Source organism: Eriocheir sinensis, chromosome 18 (assembly GCF_024679095.1).
Source record: "Eriocheir sinensis breed Jianghai 21 chromosome 18, ASM2467909v1, whole genome shotgun sequence".
NCBI classification, from domain to species: Eukaryota; Metazoa; Arthropoda; class Malacostraca; order Decapoda; family Varunidae; genus Eriocheir; species Eriocheir sinensis.
The window spans coordinates 19,915,935-19,941,802 of record NC_066526.1 but is presented as its reverse complement, the minus strand read 5'-3'; the positions used below and the strand labels follow the sequence as shown (position 1 = coordinate 19,941,802).

At 45.9% G+C, this 25,868-nt stretch overlaps 1 protein-coding gene across 2 annotated transcripts; it reads right to left on the bottom strand.

The window, feature by feature from the left end:
- Window positions 1-1,463: 1,463 nt before the first annotated feature.
- On the bottom strand, window positions 1,464-22,643 carry LOC127000422 (uncharacterized). Of its 2 annotated transcripts, none has more exons than XM_050864132.1 (4): window positions 22,510-22,643; window positions 8,002-8,663; window positions 7,225-7,369; window positions 1,464-6,321 (listed from the first exon to the last, which is right to left on the bottom strand). In XM_050864132.1, exons 2-4 carry the CDS (start codon window positions 8,655-8,657, stop codon window positions 4,270-4,272), a joined length of 2,853 nt encoding a protein of 950 aa, XP_050720089.1. In that variant the 5' UTR covers window positions 8,658-8,663; window positions 22,510-22,643; the 3' UTR covers window positions 1,464-4,269. The 2 variants fall into 2 exon arrangements, with proteins under 2 accessions (XP_050720089.1, XP_050720088.1); XM_050864131.1 differs by having other exon boundaries at window positions 21,929-22,627.
- Between the last annotated feature and the right edge of the window lie 3,225 nt (window positions 22,644-25,868).

Here is a 25,868-nt window from a genome sequence, read left to right as displayed (position 1 = left end):
TTTAAAGTATTGTAAAAGCAAATGATGACGCATGTGTGTATATAAGATATCAACCATCAATCTTTTTTTTCTTCTTGTGACCTGTTCCGCTTTGCATTGTTTTTAGGTCCTCCTTGGTACTTTTTTACACTTGGATGCTTCACTAAGTTACTTTATGATAGTAAAGATTGGGTTCCGCGATGCGAAGTTAAGGATGGGATGTCTCACGATACGGGATGGCAGACGACACCACACCGGGCCACTTAATAATAATAATAATAATAATAGCCGCGGCAGTTTTAATCAATTACTAGAGGCGTGGCCCTTCTCAATTTCCTCGCGGATCAATTTCATTGGCTGCCCCCTAAAGGCACTGAAGCCGAGTCAGTCAATAAGCCACTCTATGAATATGGCAAGCAGTCAATCGATCGATCAGTCATTAAATCAATCGTCGAGCAGTCAATCGATCAGTCAGTCAGTAAGCCAATCAGTCAGTCAGTACGTCAATCAGTCAGTCAGTACGTCAATCAGTCAGTCAGTAAGTCAATCAGTCAGTCAGTAAGTCAATCAGTCAGTCAGTAAGTCAATCAGTCAGTCAGTAAGTCAATCAGTCAGTCAGTATATCAATCAGTCAGTCAGTACCTCAATCAGTCAGTCAGTAAGTCAATCAGTCAGTCAGTAAATCAATCAGTCAGTCAGTAAGTCAATCAGTCAGTCAGTAAATCAATCAGTCAGTCAGTACCTCAATCAGTCAGTCAGTACGTCAATCAGTCAGTCAGTAAGTCAATCAGTCAGTCAGTCGATTAGATGGTCAGTCAATCAATCAGTCAGGCAGGTAGTCACTCCGTCAGTCAATCAATTAATTAGTCAGTCAGTGAGTCCGTCAGTCAGTCAATGAATCAATCAGTTAGGCAGTAAATCAGTCTGAATCAGTCAATCAGTTGATTAATCAGTCAGGCTGTCAGTCAATCAATCAATCAGTCAACTAGCCAATAAACCAATCAGTCGGTATATATACCCGTCAGACAATTAATCAATCGTTTAATCAATCACCAACTAATCTATTAAAGTAGCCAGCGGGGAGGGTGGGTCACGCCCCTCACCCTCTCTATCCTCACCAGACACTTCATTTTAAGTGAACTGAAACAAAAAAAATGGACATCCAGAAATTCCTTTTAAGCAGCGTATCTTGAGACTCATGACGCCTCCTCCCCTTCTAATGAACATGTTTGTATACGCTACTGGATATTAATTAAGTCATAAGCATACCCTCTGTGCTGCAAGTCTACATTGGGAGGCTTATTAGGCAAGTTGGCAGAGCAAGAACCCACTTTGTTTTTACCTCTTCGCCGCCTTGCTCTTCTCTGCGACAACGAAAAGTTCATACCGAGAAATAAAATAATAGGATAAATAAAATAATCTGAATGAATATGATTTAATTCACATTTCCAAGTCGACACAAACAACGACACAATTAAGATGACTAATGAGAGAGAGAGAGAGAGAGAGAGAGAGAGAGAGAGAGAGAGAGAGAGTTATTTATTTATTATATACGGTGATTGAAGGAGATACATGTCTGGTGATACACGAAATATAGGCTAGACAGTGTGATGTGAATGTCCATCTATCTATCTATCTAAACCTATCTATTTATCTGTCTGTTTTGGAAGTGAGGCAGCTACTGTGTGTGTGTGTGTGTGTGTGTGTGTGTGTGTGTGTGCTATAGGCTTTCACCTACACCCAAACAGACAAAGAACATTCCCGCCCTACGCAATAACTCGCTATTATCTATCTAATCAATCTGGTCCTGAGTGCAAGTTGATGTGACGATGACACAGGCGAACAAAACGTGAAGGACATGAGGAAGAATATGTAGATAAGTGATTTCCCACAGAACTCGAAGCGCGATAATGGCCCCTCAAGAGTGCTCCTTCCCGATAATGTGACGCAAATGTGACGTATAGCTTCGTATGTACCTACTTCAATAATCAAATCGAAGTCGTTGTCCTCGATTTGGGTGGTAAAGGGAATGCTTGTCAGCGAATATGTAGGTCGGTAGCTTCTTATGCATCTGTCAAATCACAGCGAGTTAGTTGTTCTCGATTTTGATATAGTGAAGTGAATGCTGGTCAGTCAATATGTAAGTTGGTATTTTGAGACGCTTTTTCTTCCCTTACATCAATCATTTCTAGAGGCCAAATACTCTTACATCAATCAGGCCAAATACTCTTACATCAGGCCAAATACTCTTACATCAGGCCAAATACTCTTACATCAGGCCAAATACTCTTACATCAGGCCAAATACTCTTACATCAATCAGGCCAAATACTCTTACATCAGGCCAAATACTCTTACATCAGGCCAAATATTCTTACATCAATCATTTCCAGAGGCCAAATAAGAGGTTAAGAGCGTCCCCATGAGTGTTTCTTTACGTTCATGGTGCAGAAACGTTGTCAAACTACCACCGGGGTCATAAAACTACCCATGAGAATGCCCACAAATCCTATACGAAAGCCTTGTTAAATGTATGTGGTTGGGTGCCGGAAGATTTAACTATATGACGAAGAGTCGCACACCATACATGCATAAAACTTGGGTTAGAGGACCCTGTATCGAGATTTGATGGATTCGTTCACATTTATAGGACGTATACAGACGAAGATTCAGCTTAACGTGACAGTACATTGATTTTACATGACAAAACATTGACTTCACAACATTTCCTTCACATGAGGTGCACGGTTTACTTTGATATTTGTACATGATCCATACTTCAGTCATTACCCACAGAGGGATGGACACAGAGAGCATAAGCTACACGTGAATATAATAATGAGATGATTGAAAATGAGTGCAATGTGAAAATGAAACTGGATATACATCGAATTTCTTGGACAATAATGGTAAATAAAAAGAACTGTCGTATCGGTACCGAACATCGAAGTGACTTATCAATGGTCTTCTTTATCTTCTTCCTGGACTTCTCCACCACAAACTCCTGCACTCTATCTTTTTTCTTCTCCTCCTCTTTCTCCATCTCGTTATCCTTATCTCCCATGCAACCATTAATCTTCCTTCCGTGTGTTTCAAGAGCCGTGGGAGGCAGCGGCATCCTGGTTGAAGCAGGGCAGGGGTGTGGAGTTCCTTGGTAAACACTGTGACCGTATCCAGGGCGGCGGGGTGGGGGTGGAGGGGGGGGGGGCAGGGATGGCGGCGGTAGTCACGTTCTGTTGTCTTAACCAAAGTGATGCTATTCAATGATCTAAGTAGAGCATCTCAGTCATGTTCATTTATATTCAAAGGAATTAAGGGTGAATAAAGGGTATAGTCACTTAAGCTTTCACTACAAGAAAAATGAAACTCAGAAGCGCCATAAACTGTTAAATGATTCTCCTTAAAATTTCATTGCGTAGAATTTCAGAAAAAATATAGCAGTGGTCAGTTTAGTGCTTCACAAGGCTATATATAATGTGGATGTGGTTTTGATACGTTATAAAACATCGGTGGTGTTGCTTCTTCCCAAACTCCCAAATCAATCAACAGATCGACTCCAAACACTGAATCGGCGTGCAGCAAACACCTGCACCTCCGCCTTAACCTGAGATCCCTTCCTTTGATTTACAGTGTTTACCCTCCTCCGCATATGATGAGCGCGCACCCTACTATGCTGTAATTTCAACCACCGGAGTTTTCCCTCTGAAAACAAACAGTTCGAGATCATTCGTGATAACCATGTAAGTTATATGTCTTGAATGAATTATTTTTGATCCCCGCGGTCTCATCATCAGAGCAGTCCGTGGGGTCAGCCTCTTTTAATCGTTTCCACTGCGGCCTTCATTTACCCGTCGCAGCTCGTGCTTGCAAGGCCTGAGAGTTAATTCTTGGGGCAACCAAGTTCACTATGGACTGGAATGGCGGCTAGGTCGGCGTTTACAGACAAGCCTTCTCTTGGGATCGATTGTGCCATGGCAATGATGTAACTTAAGCACTGCTGGATGGGATGTGCCTGCACCTCGCTGCAGTATACATGCACTGTGGCGCTTCAGTGTTTCGAGATACTTTGCTTCATTGCTGCTGCTGGTCCGGAAACACGAAGGGAATGTGTTAATTCCTTTTGTTTTGGTGTTTCCTCTCTTGCAACAGCGATGAAAGTTGATGCACTGAACAGACTTCCAGAGTGGACTGCGCCCTCAGAACCTTTCCACTCTGCAGCGACGTCTTTAGTCAGTCGTTGGGACAGCTGTCATGCTCCTCGTTGTGTGTCTCGTCTAGTACTGTATGAGCCTCACACCTCACTCTCGGCTTTCTGCGGGGGCTGAGTCTCGCTTATGCTGCAAGATGCAGAATACGCTTGTCTTCCTTCGAATCTGCGACTCGAGGACCAGCGATACTTGTAGTCGCCGTCAGGTGGAGTCTTGACGCTGGTGGAAAAGGTGTTGGGGTGCCGGCTGGAGTTCCCATTGTGTTGCTCGTCACGGCGATTCCACTTGTGGCACAGCTCCTCCCACACCTTTTTCTTGAGGTCAAAGGAAACGAAAATGAATGTTCCTTGTAAGCCATTGAAAACAATGAAGAGGTACTCAAAAACGATGCTTTTGGTGTGGATGGAGGCGAAGGCGAATACCCACGTCATGCCCATCATGAGTGCAAGTTTGCTGTACAGAATCAGCCTCACCCGCTGCTTCTTGTGGGAGCACAGGCCGCGGCTCAGCCTGTCTCGTAATCGTTCCTTGTATCTATGGGAGTCGGAATCGCCGTTTTGTTTCGCACGCGGCACGGAGCAGATTTTCTTGCCCATACTTGAAAGTTTCATGGAGTTCTCGTTCCTTGAAGCCGGCACGGTGGATTTGAAGCTGCCGTTCTTGCGTATGGTGGACGAGGCCATCTCACCTGATTTCATCTGAGTATAAATGTTGTGTACCGACACCATGTAGAGAATCATGTTAGCCAGGATGATAACTCCGGAAGGAAAGGTGAAGAACGCCACCAGTCCCCACTTGTTGTTCAGCCAACACTTCACGGTGCCGAAGTGAGGTGCGATGAGAGATTCAGGCCAAACCTGGTCCACCACGACGGCCGCCGTGACGGCCACGAGCGGCAGCAGCCAAGCGTACAGCGAGTACTGGGTGAACACGGCCCTCGACTTGGTGCGGTAAGTGTTGGAGTAAAATGTCCTGAAGATGTCGATGCTCATGGCGTTCATCCAGAGGAACGAGACACAAAGGAAGTAGTACATGAGAACACCCGTGACAACGCACGAGATGTGGTTGATTTTCAGATGGAAAAACGTCACGAACAAAAACTCTGCCATGAAGAGCGAGATGGTCATGGAGAAGAGGTTCATGCTGGGAATGTTGCGTCTCTTGGGCAGCGCTATGAAGATCGCCATGTGCAGGATTAAACACACGAGCGAGATCAGGATGAGCACGGATGAGATGACGTGCATGATCGGCGTCCAGTCCTCCGTCCCATCACACACTCTGACCAACGACCCGTTGAACTCGTACTCGCCGAAGCGGTAGAGGTGCTGCGTTTCGTTGATATATATACTCTGGTTTGGGAAGACGAGGCTAAAGTTTTGGCTGAACTCCATAACAAAGCAAGACTCGTTGAGGTAAGGCTGGCCGTTGACAGGCATTGTCTTGTTGCTCCAAACACACTTCCCGTCCACGAGGGTGAAGAGGAATCCGCAGGAGACGTGCTCGCAGCGGCGGTACAGCACGTCCCATACCTCATCGTCCTCACAGTCTCCCTGCACCTCAAACAGCTCTGTCAGGGACGGCAGTGACTGGGCCCCAAAACGGGTTCCAGGCGTGAAAAGAGCGAGGCAATGAATCTCATCTTCAGGAATGCCATTGCAGAGGGCGCAATCTCTGTTCTTGTACACGTAATCCTTCGTCTGGACGTAAAAGTTGTAGGCAGCGCATCTCCTCACGTGCTCCTGCACCGGCCAGTCCTCTCTACAGGCGTCGACCAGCTCAGGCTCACACCAGCGGCCCACAGACGAAGGGAACGCCACATCCAGGAGGCAATACTTCTCCTCCCCAGTTTCTTCTGAGGCAGCAGGAGAAGACCACCGAAGCTCGCCGCCGTGGTAGGTCATTTTCTCCACCTCGGTGGTCGAATTCACGCTGTCGATGCAGGATATCGACATGTTAAACTTGAGGATGTCAGTGTCGTTGTGACATCTGGCACAGAAGATGTTGGCGTAGCCGACGTCGGACGTTCTGGAGAAGACCGGAATGTCCATCAGGTATGTGGGGGGAGCGTCGCCGTCACACCTGTCCGCCAGCAGCGCCTCTGTCCCCACAGGACACCTTTCCACCAGGAACACCGTCTGTGGAGGAAGAAGATTATCCTGATGAGAGTCGCAAATGAAGAAGCTCAGTTTGTTTTTACTTTCAAAGAAATTAACGAAAAAGTTATAAAGACCGTGGCTGAGTGGCTAGCGTGCAGGTCCCGCGTTCATCGAGCTCTGGACCAAGGTCTAAATAGATCTTGTTTTGGACTATGCGGGTTTGATCCGCTGCAACCACCTGGGATTTTTCAGCCACCGCCGAGTGGTCTAAGACTACCCACATGCTGTCCTGAAGACCACTTATCAACCCGGACTCTAGAGGAACTGTCCAAGTGAATCAAGAATAAGCTTCGGGGGGCAGCATGAGCCGAGAATAGATGGCGCCACTATAAACACTTGCCTGCGCCAAGACGGGCTGGGGCCGGCCACCAGTCCCCTAAAGAAAGTCTAATGGCGCTATAGGCTAGAACGCAAAAAGAATAGAAAAAAAGCTGTGATAATATGAAGCTGCTGGATCCTCGCCCAGCACTGTCTCGCTGTAAAGTTTCCTACAAGTTATGAACGGGTTTCACTCAGACCTCGAAGGCTTGCTGAGGCCCGTCCTCGATGTCTAAAATATCATGCAAGTAAAGCACTCTATCACAGCAGAGCTCCATGAACAGCTGCATGTAATACCTTGCTAATAGAAAAACAAACGACACACATGGACAGAAAGACAGACAGACAGTTGGAAACGTATACTCTTTAACAGAAGAAAAATTGAACTTTTCAGCAATAAAAAGAACAAAGCCGCTAAAAAAATTAAAATGAATACATACATACATACATACATCTCATAGAATAAAAGTAACCGTCGAAGATAACAAAATCACTGAAGGAATCACATATTTGAAGAGTAATAAACCCTGAGCGTCACGAAGGTCCACACAAGGCCTCGCTTACCCTGGGGAGGGCGTAGGGCCGCTTGGCTGTGGGCGTGAGGGGCCTGCAGGCGGGGCGCGGGGCGTGGGGCGGCAGCGGGGGGGAGGGGTGGTCTTGGCAGCAGTCGCCGTACACGTGGCACTGGTCGTCACACATACACGGGAACCTGTAGGAGGAGGCGTCGCTTGATACCCTGACGGAGAGGTAAGGTAAGGTTGGGGGCATACGCTATAGGTACGCGTGGCCTCGATGCTCATCTCCGTTACATTAGCCCTTGAGCCTGCGGTGGGGCATTATATGATAATTCTACACTCCTTATTTTCTGTACACCCTAATTTTATGTCTCATCATAATAGCCTAATCACCTGCCCTCATGATCATAACATTCTCGCATATCAAAATAATTATCGATCTATACCGGTAGCGTCACGTCACCTTTAAGACACTATTACTCATGGCCCTATCAGCAGCATAACAGCATGCGCTCATCACGTGTCCCCACTCGCATCACAGCCCCGGTTATACGCCCAATGGCCCAACACCCACATGCATGACATCCTCTCTCTTGTAATATGACTCACAAAAACTAATAATCCCGCATTGCACTAGAGGAAAAGGGCACTCGAATTGCCTCGTTATTTCTTTTTCAGATATGCTACGTGTTGCAGACAAAAAAAATACCCCCCCCCTCCTCCCAACTCAAACATACACACACACACACACACACACACACACACACCACGCCAATGCTACCCCTAATAACACCAGCTACAGAACAAGTGCAATATCGCCACTCACATGTTCACCAGCGTCTCGTTAAACTCCTGTTCCTTCCGCGCTGAGCAAGACGACTTCAAGGAGCAGTCCGTGTCATCAAGTGGACGTTGCCGGGACCTGGGAATACGTGTTCGCGAGTCGTCCTCGTTAGTGGAAAAAGAGGCGTTGAAAGCCGCCCTCCTACTCCTCCTCCTCCTCCTCCTCCTTTTCCACCACCTCCTCGTCCTCTTCGCAACCTGAGCTTCTAGTGTTTCGGCGGAGTGGTTTCCATTTTCTCTAACTTCCCCGTTTTTCGAGCCCTCGTGTTTGTTTCCCAGCCAGAGGACGCGGGCTTTTGTTTTCTCTCTGGCAACACCGCGATCCAGGGGGAATGAAAACTTGTCTCTTTCCTCATTTTCATTAAGCGCTCTGTTTTGCGAGCGTTCCCCTTCACGCCCCGGCAAGACGTGAGCTGTTTTCGTTTCATTCTCATTATCCTCTTCATATCGAGAGGGAACATGAGGTGTTTTCTTTCGGGCTTCTAGATAGAGGGTGTTGTCTGCTCCTTCTGGACGTCGAGGGTTGGGGCGTGAGGCGGTGGCGACGCCGAGGCAAAGGGCGGCCGCCACGACGCTGCAGCAGAGGCCCCAGGCAGCCACCCGCCAGAGGACCTCGCAGCCCCCGCGGGTGCTGTTCATCTCGCCCTGGAAGAGAGTGACGTAAGTATCGGCTCGTGATGGTACTTGTAAGATGACTGTTAGTGTTATCAGCAGTAGTAGTAGTAGTAGTAGTAGTAGTAGTAGTAGTAGTAGCAATAGTAGTAAAAAAGAAAGAAAGAACGAGAAATATGGAAAGAAAGAAAGAAAGAAAAAGTTGTAGTAGTAGTAGTAGCAGTAGTAAAAAAGAAAGAAAGAAAAAACGAGAAATATGGAAAGAAAGAAAGAAAGAAATAGTAGTAGTAGTAGTAGTAGTAGAGCAAAAGCAGCAGTTATAGAAGTTGGTTAAAAGTAACGAAAGAAATACACTTTTCTTAAGCTGCAGGACGAAAAATGTGAGTCCACACCCAACCACCTGGCACACAAACACCTGCCACTCAAGCGTTTGGGGGACAATACAGGTGGCACAAAAGGTGGCACGCATGTTATTGATCAACACTTCTGCCCTACTCTCTTCCTTTTATTTATTTCTCCTTTCCCTCCTTTCTTTATTGATTTCTCCTTACCCTCCTTATTTCCTTCTTTTCCAGCCATTATCTCTTTATTCTTTCATTTCTTTCTTTCCCTCCTTCCTTCCTTTATTGATTTCTCCTTACCCTCCTTATTTCATTCCTTTCAGCCATTATCTCCTTCTTCTTTCATTTTTTCCTTTCCCTCCTTCCTTCCTTTATTGATTTCTCCTTACCCTCCTTATTTAATTCCTTCCACCCATTATCTCCTTTTTCTTTCATTTCTTCCTTTCCTTCCTTCCTTTCTTCCTTATTTCCTTCCTTCCAGCCATTATCTTTTTCTTCTTTCATTTCTTTCTTTCCCCCTTCTTTATTTCATTCCTTTCAGCCATTATCTTCTTCTTCTTTCATTTCTTCCTTTCCTTCCTTCCTTTCTTCCTTATTTCATTCCTTCCAGCCATTATCTCTTTCTTCTTTCATTTCTTCCTTTCCTTCCTTCCTTCCTTATTTCATTCCTTCCAGCCATTATCTCTTTCTTCTTTCATTTCTTCCTTTCCCTCCTTCCTTCCTTCCTTATTTCATTCCTTCCATCCATTATCTCTTTCTTCTTTCATTTCTTCCTTTCCTTCCTTATTTCATTCCTTCCATCCATTATCTCTTTCTTCTTTCATTTCTTCCTTTCCCTCCTTCTTTCCTTCCTTATTTCATTCCTTCCATCCATTATCTCTTTCTTCTTTAATCTATTCCTTTCCCTCCTTCCTTCCTTTACTTATTTATCCTTTTCCTCCTTCTTTCCTTCCTTTTATCCATTATCTTTTTCTTCTTCCATTTCTTGCTGCTTTCCTTCCTTCATTGAGCGTCTTTCTTCATTTTCCCTCCCCCTCATTCCACGCCCTCCTTTCTTTTTTTTTTAGTTATTTTCCATCAACATTATACCTTTCCTTTCATTCTTCAATACTGCCTTCCTCTTTCTCTCTCTCTTTTTTTTTTGCCCTCTTTCCGTCCTTCATTTCTCCCGCTCATCCTTGATTCCTCCCTTCCTTTGTTAGGCACTAATGTAAAAATATCATGTGTATATGAATGTATGAGTGTAGGTGTCGAAACACGAGATCAGGAACACGCGGCAGGATGTTATTGGACACGCAGCTGTTTATGCCGTGAGAAAGAGAGTATTGCTGACGGTGAAGTCAGCAATGTTGGCACCGGAACGTTGAAAGTTCCTGCGACTCATCACCAGAAGATCAACACTTCCAGCGAACAAGCGACGCAAATAAAACTTGCGTCAAGCACCCAGGAGAGCAGAACAAAACGGGCGAGGGCAGGAGACACAAGCTTTTGTTCTGGGTGTGCTCCCATTTTCGTGCGCCCGCTCACAACCTGTAATTTACTCTAAGATTGTAAATACAAATTCATACTAAAAACCCTTGAAAATCACACACCTTTTAAAGTCCCAGTGAGAGAGTGAACAAAGTGAACTAAGTGAACCAAGGCTTCCGCTCGGCCATACATATCTACATCACTTTAAGCAAAGGCTATTTTGTTATCTCACCAGCTTCAATCAACTTGTGAAGCAGGCGACGGTGACTCCGGCCCTGACGAGTGAGGTAACAGTCCGAGCATAAACAGCCAAGATACAAACACTTAACACGCACCACCTAAACGTATACTAGAAACTGTAACACCTTTCCTTTTCCTTTCTTCCTTCCCTTTATTGTTCCCCCTTCCATTCTTAATTCCTTTTCTCTTTCTTTCTTGCCTGCCTTCCTTCCATCCTTCCTTTCCTTCCTTTTTTCTTCTTTCCCTCCTTGATTCTTCGTTCCATCCCTTCCTTCCCTTCATTGTTTCTCCTTACATTCATTAATCTTGTCTCCTTTCCTTCCTGTTTCCCTTTCATCTTCCCTTCCTTCCTTTTCTTCCATCTCCATCCCATTCTTTCCTCCTCCTTCCTCAGAGTCATGTTCCTATGCACTGTGACAGCGAATCTCGAAGCAAGGCGAGCACAGATGAACGGCTTGCCACACGACCCATGAATAAAGAAGAGGCAGCGGAAGGCGAGCGGAATGTTAAGAACGAAGGCAACGATCATACCACGGAGCAAAAATAGACAAAGTAAAAAAAGAACACCGTAATCGCCATGCCACTAAAACGAAGCAAAAGTCAGTTAATCAGTTTTGCTGTCATAGTAATTGTTGTTGATGATGTACGACAAATACAAAGAGATAGAGATAAAAACACGGACTAACAAATGAATATAAAAAAAGAATATATAAAAGATAACAGAGAAGGATAATGATCAGAACACTTTTATTGCACTTTAATTATCATGCGAGAAAGTGACCATGCAGGTATGAGTAATTCAAAGTCACCACTAACAGCAAGGTAAGCAATACTAAGCATGCGTCACACCTGGAGACTAACGATTCAGTGGTTACCTGACCTATAAACCCAAGGAACAAAAATAGACGAAAAGGAACAAAAATAGACGAAAAGGTGCAAAAAGGAACAAAAAAGAAACATCGGAAGAGAAATAGATAGACAGAGAGAGAGAGAGAGAGAGAGAGAGAGAGAGAGAGAGAGAGAGAGAGAGAGAGAGAGAGAGAGAGAGAGATATGGATGGATTAAACAAACAATATGGCGCTGAAAAAACTGTTCTCCTAATTAGCTAACCTCGCCACAGAGAGAGAGAGAGAGAGAGAGAGAGAGAGAGAGAGAGAGAGAGAGAGAGAGAGAGAGTAAAAACCATAACAACGAAATCGAGGGGAAAAATATCAATCGAGCTGAAAATGGCGATTCACTTATCTGAAATTACCAAGGGGAGAGAGAGAGAGAGAGAGAGAGAGAGAGAGAATAAAAAAAAATGTAAAAAGGAAGTAGTAAAAAGAAAACGTAAACACTGATCAATATTGTTCACCATTGTCATTAGCCTATCATTATTATTATTTTTATTATTATTATTAGTAGTAGTAGTAGTAGTAATAGTGCCATTATTACTATCAAACACAGTGCAATAGGTAGAGCCGTGGGAGTACACACTACAAGTTATCAGGTCAGTAACCCCGACACACCCAAGACACAGTTACTTAAGAATAAAGGGAACAAAGCATTAGATAATTAAAATGAACTCACACGAACTGAGAGGAGGATCATGCAACAAGAAAATCGGTATAGGGACATAAAGACATTGAGTTACATTCAGATAAGGGCAACACAGACTGGTTTCATAAGTACGATACAGTGAACGCTACAATAAAAAAAAATATAAAAAAAATCACTCTCTGCATTACATATTACAAGAGGGCATAGAGCTCGAGACACGTAGAGTTCTTGTCTGACTTTACCAGAGAGAGAGAGAGAGAGAGAGCATGTATACCTAACCTATTTATATACATACATCAGGTAAGGGTGAAAATAAATGTGAAAGAGCTGAAACTTCGACGGTAATGGGAGAGCGTTGTTTGCAGGCCATGAGAGTGATGGATGGCCCAATAAATGTCCCTTTACCCTCCCTTGCCCGGCCGTTCCAGTGGCCTGAGGGAAGGGAGACGGAAGGGGAGAGAGAAAGGAGAAGGGGGCGGACAGTGGACAGGGTGGCATGACGAGGAAAAGGTCAACACGGGGAAAAATGAATTAAGGTGGTCACGGGTTGTCTAAAGAGTGTGACTTCATGGACCTGTTAAGCAGAGACGAGGACATTTATGATGACACGTGTGCTGATGGGAATACGGAGAAAGTGCTGTTGTAGTGTTAGTAAAGGTGCTGTATGTGGTCTGAGCTGCTGGTGGGGATGGAAAGTGCTGTTATGGTGCTGGAAAAGGTGCTGTATGTGGTCTGAGCTGCTGGTGTGGGTGGAAAGTGCTGTTATGGTGCTGGAAAAGGTGCTGTATGTGGTCTGAGCTGCTGGTGGGGATGGAAAGTGCTGTTATGGTGCTGGAAAAGGTGCTGTATGTGGTCTGAGCTGCTGGTGGGGATGGAAAGCCCTGTTATGGTGCTGGAAAAGGTGCTGTATGTGGTCTGAGGTGCTGGTGGGGATGGAAAGTGCTGTTATGGTGCTGGAAAAGGTCCTGTATGTGGTCTGAGGTGAAAAAAAGAAAGAGAAAAGCGAGTAAATAAAAGGAAATAAAAAAATTGATTAGAGAAGAAAAGAGAGTGCTAATTAGTGCTCTCAGGTGCAGGTAGAAGTGAATCGACAAGAGCTAATAAGTTTCCATAAGGTTAGTGATGGAAGAGTAAGCGAACACGATGCCTCAAAACACACACGTGACCTGTAAACATGAAGCGGTGTAACATCCATATCAATACACATCATAGATCAACACACACACACACACACACACACACACACACACACATCATCATCATCATCATTATTTCGTTTAAAGTCCGTTTTCTCTCTTCCTCAGCGGTTGAACGCTTTATGGCTCTCCTCCATTCTACCTCTGTCTTCTGCCCGATGCTCATCCAATCCTATCAGTGCCAAGTCTTCCTGTATACACCCTCTCCATGTTTTCCTAGGTCTACCACCTGGTCTCCTTCCTTCTAACTCTAATCTCTCCAAAACTCCCAGCACTGTATCCTCCTCTACTCTCTTCACATGTCCAAACCACACACACACACACACACACACACATACACAAAGACTCCACGCAACACACATACATCTTATTACCATTGACCGCTGAACACAACCAACCACAGAAGCGTTCTACACATATACACACAGCCAAAAGTCCCACTGGCCACCACAGACCATGAAAGATGATAACTATGTATAGAGAAAATAACGCAGTGCTCATACAACATCTCAAACACCGGAGCACAACCTCTGTGCTACGATGGTGCACACAAACGTAGCACGTGAACAATACATGAGTCATCAAACACTTAACACAACACTTAACACGTTTGGCGATAACGTCAAGGTCAAACAAGTTCACACATTTAAAACAGTCCAGTGTGAATGATAACAAGACAGGCTGGGCCACCAAGGTTCTATGGGCGCGCCGTGTCCTGCTGTACGGGAAGAACGGAGCGCAGGAGCGAGGGCGGCACGCATTCAGGGGCGCGGGACTGTAATGATTTCCCGGAGCATGTCGAGGCTGCGCTGGGTCCCACAGATGTTCGCAATACTGTGCTCGTATTATTGTGCATAATGTCGTGTTCATAATCGATTTGGCCTGAATGATGTTTGACTGGGAGTGTGTAGATTTTTTTATTCTAGGTACTACTAATTCTCCTCCTTCTCCTCCTCTTCCTACTACTACTACTATTTTTTTTTTACGTCTTCATCTGTGGCGCCAGTAGGCTTGGCTAGTAGGGCCTGATGGTCGGCCCCAGCCCGTTGTGGCGCAGGCAAGTGTTTATAGTGGCGCCATCTTGCATTGGGTCATGGTGTCCCCCGGTGCTCATCTTTGATCCTAGAATCTAGAGTCCGGGTTGATAGTGGTCTTCTGGACAGCATGTGGGTAGTCTTAGGCCACTCGGCGGTGACTGAAAAATCCCGGCTTGGTGTCACCGGGCGGGGCGCGAACCCGCGTCGTCCTGAACGCGGCGCCGTCAGGCTATCCACTCAGCCACCGCCTCCCCTAATACTACTACTACTACTATTACTACTACTACTACTACTACTACTACTACTACTACTACTACTACTGCGATTACTATCACTATTATTACATCAACCAAAACTTTTATTTCATTTGCTACCACCGCGTCTTGAGGCGAGGAACACCGATTACTCTCAGGCCCCCGGGAGGCGACACCCTCGGCTGCAGCGGCTGTGTCTGCTGGCCAACTTAGCAGCTTCAGGCAAGGCTAAGCAGCGCCTTTTTTTTTTTTTAGCCCCTTTCTTCCTCACCACCTCTCGCTTCCTCTCCTCTCTTTCTGGCACACTCCCTAAAGAACTCACTCACACGCTTTTCCTAAATTGCACGCCCTTGCCCATCGTGCTAGTGCCAGAAGTACCACGGTCGGACTAAGGGAGTGCTACAGGCTACACACGATGCTGTCGGATTGCTAACACGTATCACGCTCCGTCACTCCTCGCAACGACATCTAATAAAGCATCAAGTTCCAATAGTTAATCTTCTCACGAGAGGAGGACCAGACACTTCGGAATGTAAACCCACTTCGCGCACGAGGAACTCAATATCCTCATTTCTGTTACGAGGATTTGCCGTTTTCACATTTCATCGTTTCTTAGTCTTCCTTCTACGGTAAAGAGTTAGTTTCTTACGCCCGTATTTCTAAACGTCTCGGCGCCTCAGTTCGCCTGTTTGAAAAAGCCGCTCGTAGAAGTGAAGTGCTGGGGTTTTCGTGGATTGTTTTGTGATCCTCGTGAGAGTTTTACACAGCTACTGCACCACGGACGGGAAAAACACCCATGAACACCCGGTTAATCTTCTCTGTGGCAATGGGAAATAGTCGTAGTGGGAGCCCGATACGTTTAAGAATATGGATCTTAGGCTCCCACCCACTGTAAAGAGAAGGTGTAGGCGTAGAGTGAGAATATCTACTGGTGTTGAGAGCCGCGCCCCGCTTGCCTCCACCTAGAAATGTCCCCCCGCCCAGCAGACAGCCTTTACATCATTAGCAACACTGATACGGCTGTTTACCTCCGCTAGATCTTGATTACGCCAACCTGCCACCTGGTGTCGCTTTTTGTAAACACCTCACTTCTCGGGGCAAAGGAGAATCACGAGTTAGAATTATGTTCACGGTGTGTGTGTGTGTGTGTGTGTAATGAGTCACGCTGATAATAGCAATCACAACAGAGATTAGTCCTGCTCCGCCTTTGATAGAGACTTGAGTGTTTTTCATTTTAATCTGGTCCTGTTCCGACACTTGACGAGTTCCTGACGTGTTGGTATCGGCGGAAGTACTTGATCCCTACGCGTTTCAGGTTGTCAGAATGTGTAATATGATTTGTAGAATTTTATCATCCGGACTAGGTGAGGTTTGCCGAAGAAGAATATCCACGAATCTCTCTCTCTCTCTCTCTCTCTCTCTCTCTCTCTCTCTCTCTCTCTCTCTCTCTCTCTCTCAGGTAGTATCCAAGAGATTAAATGGTTTCACTTTTCTCCTCCCCTTCCTCCATTTCTTCCATTTATTTTCTCCGTCCGCCCTCCTCCTCGTTCTTCTTCCTTGCCTCCTCCCCCTTCTCTCTCTCTCTCTCTCTCTCTCTCTCTCTCTCTCTCTCTCTCTCTCTCTCTCTCTCTCTCTCTCTCTCTCTCTCTCTCTCTCTCTCTCTCTCTCTCTCTCTCTCTCTCTCTCTCTCTCTCTCTCCATTCTTTAAACCCAAGCCGGAGGTGCTTATTTTCAAGAGCTCAAACACTCCCGCCACTTCCACTTCTTTCCTCCTTCCTTCCCTTTCCAATCCTTCCCACTTCCTTCCCCACTCCTCCCTTTCTCCTTCTTTTACTTCATCATTCTTGCTATTCATTGGGGAGGCGGTGGCTGAGTGGTTAGCTGCCGACGGCGCGTTCGGGAAGACGCAGGTTCGCGTCCCGCCCGCCGCCAAAGGCTGGGAATTTTCAATCGCCGCTGAGTGGCCTAAAGGCAGTATCACAATGGCCGTTTTCCTCCAACCGTTGAGACTACGCGCAACCGCGGTTGCCCGTACGCCCAACTGGAAGCGAGTTGTCGGTTGTCCGTACGGATGGAAAACGGTTGTGGGTATGAGCAACCGCTCGGATGTGTGTAAACAAACAGACGACGGCAGTGGCTGAGGAGTGAGGAGCAGCGGAACATGGCCCACCAAGAATCTCGTAAAGTGGATTGGCAGAGCTGCTTTGTTTATCATTTAATTGGCAAGATAAGAGAGCACCCCATGCTGTGAGACCACAGGCATGAAAATTTCGCCAAGAAGAATTTAAAAAGAAGTGAATGGTCCGTGCTTTGATTACGTTGTGGATACGGGTAACTGACGTTGGCCGTGTGTGACGCACACCCGGAAAAGTTGGAGCTGCCGGTTGCCCCAACCGCCAACGCGGTTGGACGTAAAAGGCCCAGGGTGACACCAGCTTAAGACTACCCACATGCTGCCCTGAAAACCACCTATCAACCCGGACTCTAGATTCTCTTTCTAAAAGAGAATGTCAAAGATGACCTCCGGGGGAGAGCATGAGTTAAGCAATGACGCCACTGTAAACACGTGCCTGCGCCACAGCGGGCTGGGGCCAACCATCAGGCCCCGTTCAGAATGCCTACCGGCACTGTAGGCCGAAACGTAAAAAAAATTAAAAATAAATCTTGTCACTCCTTTTCTTCATCCTTCTGTAATTCCATTTAAAACTTTTTCCTTCCTTTGTTAGTTTTTTCCACTCCTTCCTCCTTCCATCTTTCACGCGTCTTTCTTATTCGCTTCTTCACTCATTCCATTTCTCTATACTTGCTTAACTCAATTTCTGACTTACTCGATTTCCTCCATTCCTTTTTTTCTCCAACTTTCCCTAACTTATTTTTTCTCTTTTCCTTCCTTCCATTTTTCTTCCCTCCTCCACCTTCCTTAATCTCCATATTTCTCTATTGACGCTTTTTGGTTTTTCCAGTAATCCCTTCATCCTTCTGTTCCTCCGTTTCTCTTCCTGACCTCTCTCTCTCTCTCTCTCTCTCTCTCTCTCTCTCTCTCTCTCTATCTCTCTCTCTCTCTCTCTCTCTCTCTCTCTCTCTCTCTCTCTCTCTCTCTCTCTCTCTCTCTCTCTCTCTCTCTCTCTCTCTCTCTCTCTCTCTCTCTCTCTCTCTCTCTCTCTCTCTCTCTCTCTCTCTCTCTCTCTCTCTCTCTCTCTCTCTCTCTCTCTCTCTCTCTCTCTCTCTCTCTCTCTCCCTTCTTAATTTGATCCCCCTCAATCAGCATCTTTTACATCTCCGTCTCTCCTCTTCTTCCCTCCGTTCCTCCTTTCCCTCTCTGCAATTTTCCTCTCCCTTCATCCACCTCCCTCCTAACCCTTTCATTAGTCTCCCACATTGAATTTTCACTCCATTTCTTTCTTAGTTTCATCTTCCCTCTCCTGCATCAATCTTTCCTCCTCTTCCCTCCGTTCCATAATTTCCTCACCTGAATTTTTCCACTCCCTTCATCCACCTTTTAACCAGTACATTGCTCTCCACTTTCGATTTTCATTCCATTTCTTCGTCCATTTCACCTTCCATTCCAGCATTTATCTACACTTTCATTCATCTTTTCCTCCCTCTGTTCTTCCTTCTCCCTTTCCTTTCTCTCTTCATTGTTTTCCCCACTCGATTTTCATTCCATTTCTTCCTCCGTTCCATGCACCTTCCCCGTATTATTCCTTCCTTTCATTTATCTTTTCCTCCTTCCATTCAGCCCCTCCATCGCTTCCCCCGTGTAAACACTGTACAAGGAATGACTGCCCCACCTTAGCGTCCAGGTGGGTACATATTCCCCCCTCTCCCCCCGTCTCCGCTCCCTTCCTTTTCTGGTGATTAAATAAAGGCGACGTGATGTGCATTTCTTCCATAAAGTTCCTTCCTAGAGTGCTGCATCGTGGAACCTAACGTAAGTCGCCCTCGTGCCCCTAGTCTGTGTGCGTACCGTCAGTGTGTGTGTGTGTGTGTGTGTGTGTGTGTGTGTGTGTGTGTGTGTGTGTGTGTGTGTTAGTCTGAGTATTATCTAATCGTTCAGGCGCCGCGGGACTCTCAGGAGGCTTCTTGGGAGTTGTCCAGCGCCTGACACGTCTGTCCGGTATGCATAAAACGCCTCGCCCAAAACACACCTGGGGATTCCACAGCGGGAGGGTCGGCGCTCGGCCCGGCTGGCTGTTTGTACTTCTTGGCGGGTGATCGATACATGGGTACTACACGGAGGTACTTGGGGAAACCCTGAGAAAGGCAAACTGTGATAACCCGGATGTCACACTCGGCTCAGGGGCGCGGCGCGAGGGATTCACTTCCATCGCTGACTGAAGAGTCGAAGGAGTGCTGAGGCAACGTAGGATATCACCTTTCAAGGAAGACGAGTATTTTCCGTTTGTCTGGGACGTGTCTATATACGTGGCTATGTGAGGAGGAGCATGACTATGAGCCCCAATTGGCATGTGCTCCCTCGCACGCAGACACGTAGGGACGCCAAGGCTCAGTATGCTGGTGATCGTGTCGTTACCGTATAGAGCATGGTAGTGTGTCTTTAGGCACGTCTGCCAATCTGAATGAGAAAATCGCAAAACTTATATATAAACACAGTAATAATACTAACATCTAATCGCTCAGTGTATCATTTCTCCACTGGATGCTTTAAAGGCCTACTGATGTGTGTGTGTGTGTGTGTGTGTGTGTGTGTGTGTGTGTGTGTGTGTGTGTGTTTAATGAGCGTAAATGCCTCGTGGCCTGTGCTGTGTACCAAGGAGGCCTTCAAGTCATGGGGCACCGGTGTCACAGTCTGGCGGAGCGGCACAATGCAAGGCGCTATGCGGGGGGATCAATTACGTCTTCCTCTCACGCCATAGACGGGGTGATTAAGGGGACACACTCTCTTACATAAAATGAAACGAATAGACGAAATGGAAGAAAATTAAACATGTAAAAAAAAAAAACGGGGCATTAATTATACGTCTTCCTCTCACTGCTATAGACGGGGTGATCAAGGCGACACACTCTAACTTATATAAAAGGAAATGAATAGATTAAGTGAAAGAAAACGAAACATTTAAAAAAGGGTTCCAACGTAAGATTCTGCTGCCTAATTAACCCTTTCGAGCAGGTAACAACACCTTTCCCACCTGCCAAAATTGAGCCACAGGTGACCTCTTTCTCGTAAGTCAAAACAAATACAAACAAAGCGGAATGGTGGGAACTACGAGGAAAGATTCAAGAGAGTAATTCCTTTGTTCGCCATCTTTCCCTAACTATTTTTTTTACTCATTTCCTTCCGTCCGATTTTCCACCTCTCTCTACCTTTCCTACTTTTTACATTTTTCAAGTACCCCATTTTTCGCTCTTCCATCAGTCAGTCAATTTCTTTCTTCCGATTTTCCTTCTCCCTCCATCTTTCCTACTTCCTATACTTTTCCTCTACCCTTTTTTTCGTTCTTCATCAATCCCTTAATCCCTCCATTCCTCTGCTTCTCTTTCACGCCTCTATACTGAAAACTGAGGAAAGGAAAATATCGGTAAAACTCCCAAACGTGAACGCTATCAAGGAGTATCATGGGTCCAGACATCCTTAAAACTGAAACTGACCCTCTTCTCTGGCCACTCCATACCTCAACTGTTTATACTGGAAAAGCGTATGGTGGGGCTCTTCTGTTTTATGGTTTTGATGCCCTTGAGTTACTTGCATTGCTGTGTTAGAAAAGACGTTGGAGATCTGATCCTTTCCTCGTGATAGTTTAAAAAGATGAAAAGCGAGATGCAGAATTTCAATTAGACATTTCACTTCCTCCCTTGCGACTAGTGCGGGGATCGTGTGTGGTAAGGGCGAGACAGATGATGGAGGGGGAGGGGGCGGTGCATGGTGGGGGTGGAGGTGAGGGTGGAAGTGTAGGTGTGATGATATTGGTCGTGTCGGTCCCAAATTGGCAATACTAAACCCTCATTAACCCCATCCTCGCCCTCGTGTCTGACTCGTGAATGGCGGCGGGGCGCGGGCACGATGGGCGCGCGGGTGGCGGTGATTACACTGTAACTGGTGGTGATGATGACAGAGGTGGTGAGGGTGAGGATTCGGGGTTGGCAGATAATACAAGTCCTCACTCCCTTCACTCCCTCCCCTCCCTCGTGAGTGGTGGTGGAGCGAGGGGAGGTGGAGCGTGTGGTGGTGACGGCCGGGGAGGCTCGGCGCGTGATGGAGGTGTAGGATTAGTAATAAAGAACCCATATTAGCCGCTCTGCTCCCCTTGTAAGTGGGTGGTGTGCCCCGGGCCGTGGGTGTCGAGGGAGATAAGCCGAGTGCCGCGGCGGATCACGAGACACCAATATGAGGGCGTGCGAAGAGGGAGATGAGGTGGAGGAGAGGCAGCGGCAGATAACAATAGAAACAGGATACTGAGTGCGGCCCCGACACTGCTACTACGACGCCCACTCGGGTAATAACGCCACTCCCAGGTGACGCTGTGAGATCAAACACGGGTGGTGGCACACTACATAGCCCACAGGTGTTGGCTGCACCACATATATAATACACGGCTACACTGACTGTATAGTGTGAAGAATTTTATAAACACTACCACAGAGGTAGACCCCCCCGCCAGGCCCTGGCCCCCCCACACAAGTAATGAACACTAATATCAAACACTGTATACACAAGTGACAGGTGTATACGCGTGGGGCTGAGTGGCCACGCCTCATGGGAGTGGTGCTCGGAGGGTCCCGCTTCAGGACCCACCGACCGCTTACTATTTTTGAAACGCGTCGAGTGGTTCAGGACCATCAGTATGCTGTCTGTCAAACAAGACTTCCATTCTATTATGATACTGTGAGTGAATCACTGAGAATGTGGGTCAACCAAAGGACGAACTCGACCCTTCGACCTCCTGCAATAACCCCCCCCCCTAAAAAATTGCATATATATATATATATATATATATATATATATATATATATATATATATATATATATATATATATATATATAATTAACAATACACAGACGCTAGCAGCACCGTCGACTGTTGTAAACGAGTAAACCGCCAGAAGATACACCCACACACACTAATTACACACAGACAGACAACTTTGGGGTAACAGCACATTACAAAAGAATATCACTCGTAATCACTTTTTCTTCACGCAAGTGTCCTCCGTTTATGTCATCCAGGCATTGCACCCCACAGGCAGGCACTCAACACTCACAGGCAAGCCAACACAGGAGGAACAAGCCCCTGGGAGGGGTGGTGGTGGTGGTGGTGGTGGTTACTCGGGGTGGTGCTCGAGGGCGCTCTGCGCCATTTTCTGACAAAGACAAACACGCGAGGCTTCACAGGTAACGAAGTTCTGCTCCTCTTAAACTGATGTTGATTTCGTATTAGCTCTTGGCTTCATTAATATTTGTTTTGTTTTCTTGTTATATTTGCTGCTGTTCATGCTGTCGCAGCTGTTGTTGCTACAGTTATTGCTATCCCACTAAATAATTGTTACTACAAAGACCACCACAAATACTACTGCAGCTGTTTATAACCACAAAAGTATCGCAGACGTGAAAAGGATTTTTGGTCTCTCTTCATGAATGTCTTCGGCGGAAGAAATGGTTCACTCGACTCATTCTCTTGTGGCAAAAAAATCAGTCGATCTATCACAGAACGAAGCTTCCCATCACTATTTCCCTTGTCTGATGAACGCACGCACCACTCTTCGCAGCCACACGACACGCGGAGAAGGATCTAAAGTAAAATACGGCAGAGCAGTAATGGCCGCGCCGTCGGTCAGCCGCTAACCACTGCGAGTGAGGCGGGAGGCGTCGGCGAGGCACTGGAGGCCAAGCTAAGTACGGGCCGACTCTCCTCGCACTCCGTCAACCTATTGCTCCGTCCCGCGCCTGGCACCGTCACACTGACAAACTTATCGTCCCTGCCAGGCGTTTATCTCCCACAAACTGATACCCCGACGAGCGTAACCGTACTAAAGTGAATTATCTTTAACGAATCACGGCGATAAAAATGAGTCAACTCATTCCCATGCATAATGAAGTGAGTGAAATACCGTGTATGTGCCAGGGATGGAGTGTCCCTTTCTGCCTGTGGAGTATCTTGATTTCATTGTGTTTCCCGGTGTTATCTTGTGTTCTTAAGGGGTCTTGTGTAGGCGTGACGTAAGCGGCGCGATTCATCCTTCGATCTGAGGGACGTGTGTTGACCCTTAGGGCGTCACCGGCGTGAGTGTTGGTGATACGTGTTTGCCGAGTGTGTGTGTGTGTGTGTGTGTGTGTGTGTGTGTGTGTGTGTGTATGTTCAGCAGGAGGCTGCATGCTGGGCATCCGCCGGGAGGGAGTTTATGGGAGATTGAAATAAACAAACAAAAGGGAGGAACGCAAAGAGAGAGAGAGAGAGAGAGAGAGAGAGAGAGAGAGAGAGAGAGAGAGAGAGAGAGAGAGAGAGAGAGAGAGAGAGAGAGAGAAAGGACAACATAAACAAACAAAAAACACTAACGCAACAGAAAAAAAATATAATAGGAATAAAAATACAAGAATAGCATTAACAAAAATAAAACAGATGAAAAGAAGAGACGAAAAATGAATGAAGCAGATAAAATAAAAACTCCACCATGCCTCGGGGTCCCACAGAGAGGCGAAGAGCCATCAGCAAGCCTTCATAATAGTTTCACGTCACGCGGAAGACACGGAACCTTCCTCAAAGCACTTTTATGGACCGTTGACGGGAGTCGCAACTGCCCTCGTGTTTACACAAGATATTTCCGTCAATGAGAGGGAAAGAGAGTGAGGCAAGGAAAACATTAGAGTGGGAGAGGAACAGAGAGGAATGGTGAAAGAAGAGAGAGACCCCTGGAGGGCCAAGAGAGCAAGAGAATGATGCCTCGGCTATACGGACACCTCTTCACCCGAAATTGACTTCTCCTTTGGCCCCTTGTCCTGTTTTCTTTTGTTGGAACAGCGTCAAGCGGGCCTTTTTGCTCCTGCTTTTCGTTTCTTGCCCTTGAGCCGCCTCCCTTGCTGTAAAAAAAGAAAAAAAGACAGGCTCCGTGATCATCAAGGTGCGCAACTTAACTCTGAGAGGTAAACGAAGAGATTCATTACCTAAGGCTTTGTTTTCACCCATAACCTGGTCCCCTCAATTACCCTCAGGGGATGTTTTTCCCCTCATAACCAGTCCCTTTTTCTCTGCCTCCCCTCGTTTTCCGTCACCCGCGGAAGGATGTTGTAAAGAGTGATCGTCGTAAAAGATTCAAGTCGACACCTGTAAGTTTACCTGCTTTGAACTTTATGTCTGTACTTGCTAAGGCGTGAAGATCAAGTTTTGCCCGGTGTGTGTGTGTGTGTGTGTGTGTGTGTGTGTGTGTGTGTGTGTGTGTGTGTGTGTGTGTGTGTGTGTGTGTGTGTGTGTGTGTGTGTGTGTGTGTGTGTGTGTGTGTGTGTGTGTGTGTGTTTGTGTGTTTACAAAGAGAGAAGGGGCGGGCGGCCTTCCTTCGCCAGCACAATTAGTAGGTCTTCCGTAGCTTCCGTTTTCCTGTGCTTTCTATCAAATATAAAGTTTGTGTTAAGAAAAAAAAAAGATTGATACTGACACTTGATATTTCACTGAGTTTGTTTTGCAGTTTAAGAAAAGGTGATTATGTGATGCGGTCCTAAACCAGTATTTCCCTCGACTTTCTTTCGTATATTAGAATATGATTTGTTCTTGGAGTTGTTTAAATCATGGTACTATTATCAGCTTGTTCCTCATATCCTCCAAAAGCCAGTTCATTCCACTTTCTGACTGTTTAACAAGGAAAAATAATCATTAAAATAGCAAACGATAATGTTGCCAGCAATCACACGAGAGGGAGCAGTGACACTCAGCTGTTCTCGTTGACTTAGCGAGCCAATCAATGGATGTAAACTGCGTCGTGGGAGATGGGCCAGAAAGCAGCTCTCGATCCCCCGTGGTATTTCGAGCTCCTGTTTACACGGAACACCTGGGGAGCCCGGATACCTGTCCCGCGGTGGGCCGAGAAAAAATGGCGGGGAGGAAAAGTACGAAATGTCTCTGACCAACGTGTGCGAGTCGTTTCCGGAATCTTACGTTAAACAATTGACTGAAGAGATTGAGGAGAGACGGCGAGTTAACCACCTCATCAAAGCGTGTCTGCAAGATTTCTGACATTTTACGATTAGTTTATTTACATCATTCGTTTACACACATGAAGAAAAAAACGGCATATAGTATCTCGAGAAAAAGTTTACGAACTTTCTAACACTTTACTATTATTCTATTAAATAATTCGTTTACATCATTCGTTTGTGGAGCAGCGCCTATCGAGCTTTTTTGTTTGTTTGTTTGTTTGTTTGTTTGCCCCCTGACCTACTCCCTTGCTGTAAAAAATAAACGAATGAAAAAAAGTTCATAGTATCTGTATATAGGAGAGGTGCACGATATTTCCAGCACTTCCTTATTAGTCTTTTACATCATTTGTTTACCCATATAAAGAAAAAAAACCCGGCATGTAGTACGGTATTTCAAAAGGGAAGGTGCATTCATCTATCCAAGGACGATCACTGACATTAAAGTAGGACAAATATCAATGTTTTCTTCTTCTTTCCCCTCCTCCTCATTTTCCTCTTCTGGTAAAACTCTCCGTATCTTACTCGTCTTCTTTTGTAATGGCATTGCAAATAAGACCAATAACAATTCCTCTTCTTCTTTTTCTTCTTTTTCTCTTTTCCTTTCTCTTCTGGTAAAACTCTTCGTATCTTCCTAGCCGTCTTTTGAAGTGGCTTTACATACAAATAACAATTCTACTTCTTCGTCTTTCTCTTCTTCTTTTTCTTCTTTTTTCTTTCTTCTTCTCTTTCCCTTTCTCTTCTGGTAAAACTCTTCGTATCTTCCTAGCCGTCTTTTGAAGTGGCTTTAAATAAGACAAGTAACAATTCTACTTCTTCGTCTTTCTCTTCTTTTTCTTCTCCTTCTTCCTTCTCCTTCTCAGCCTTTTCATTCTCTTCTGGTAAAACTATTCGTATCTTACTACCCCTCTTTTATAGTGGCATTAAAATAAGACAATGACAATTCTACTTCTTCTTTTTCTTCTTTCTCCTCCTCCTCCTCCTCGGTTCCTTCCAGTAAAACTCTTCGTACTTTACTAC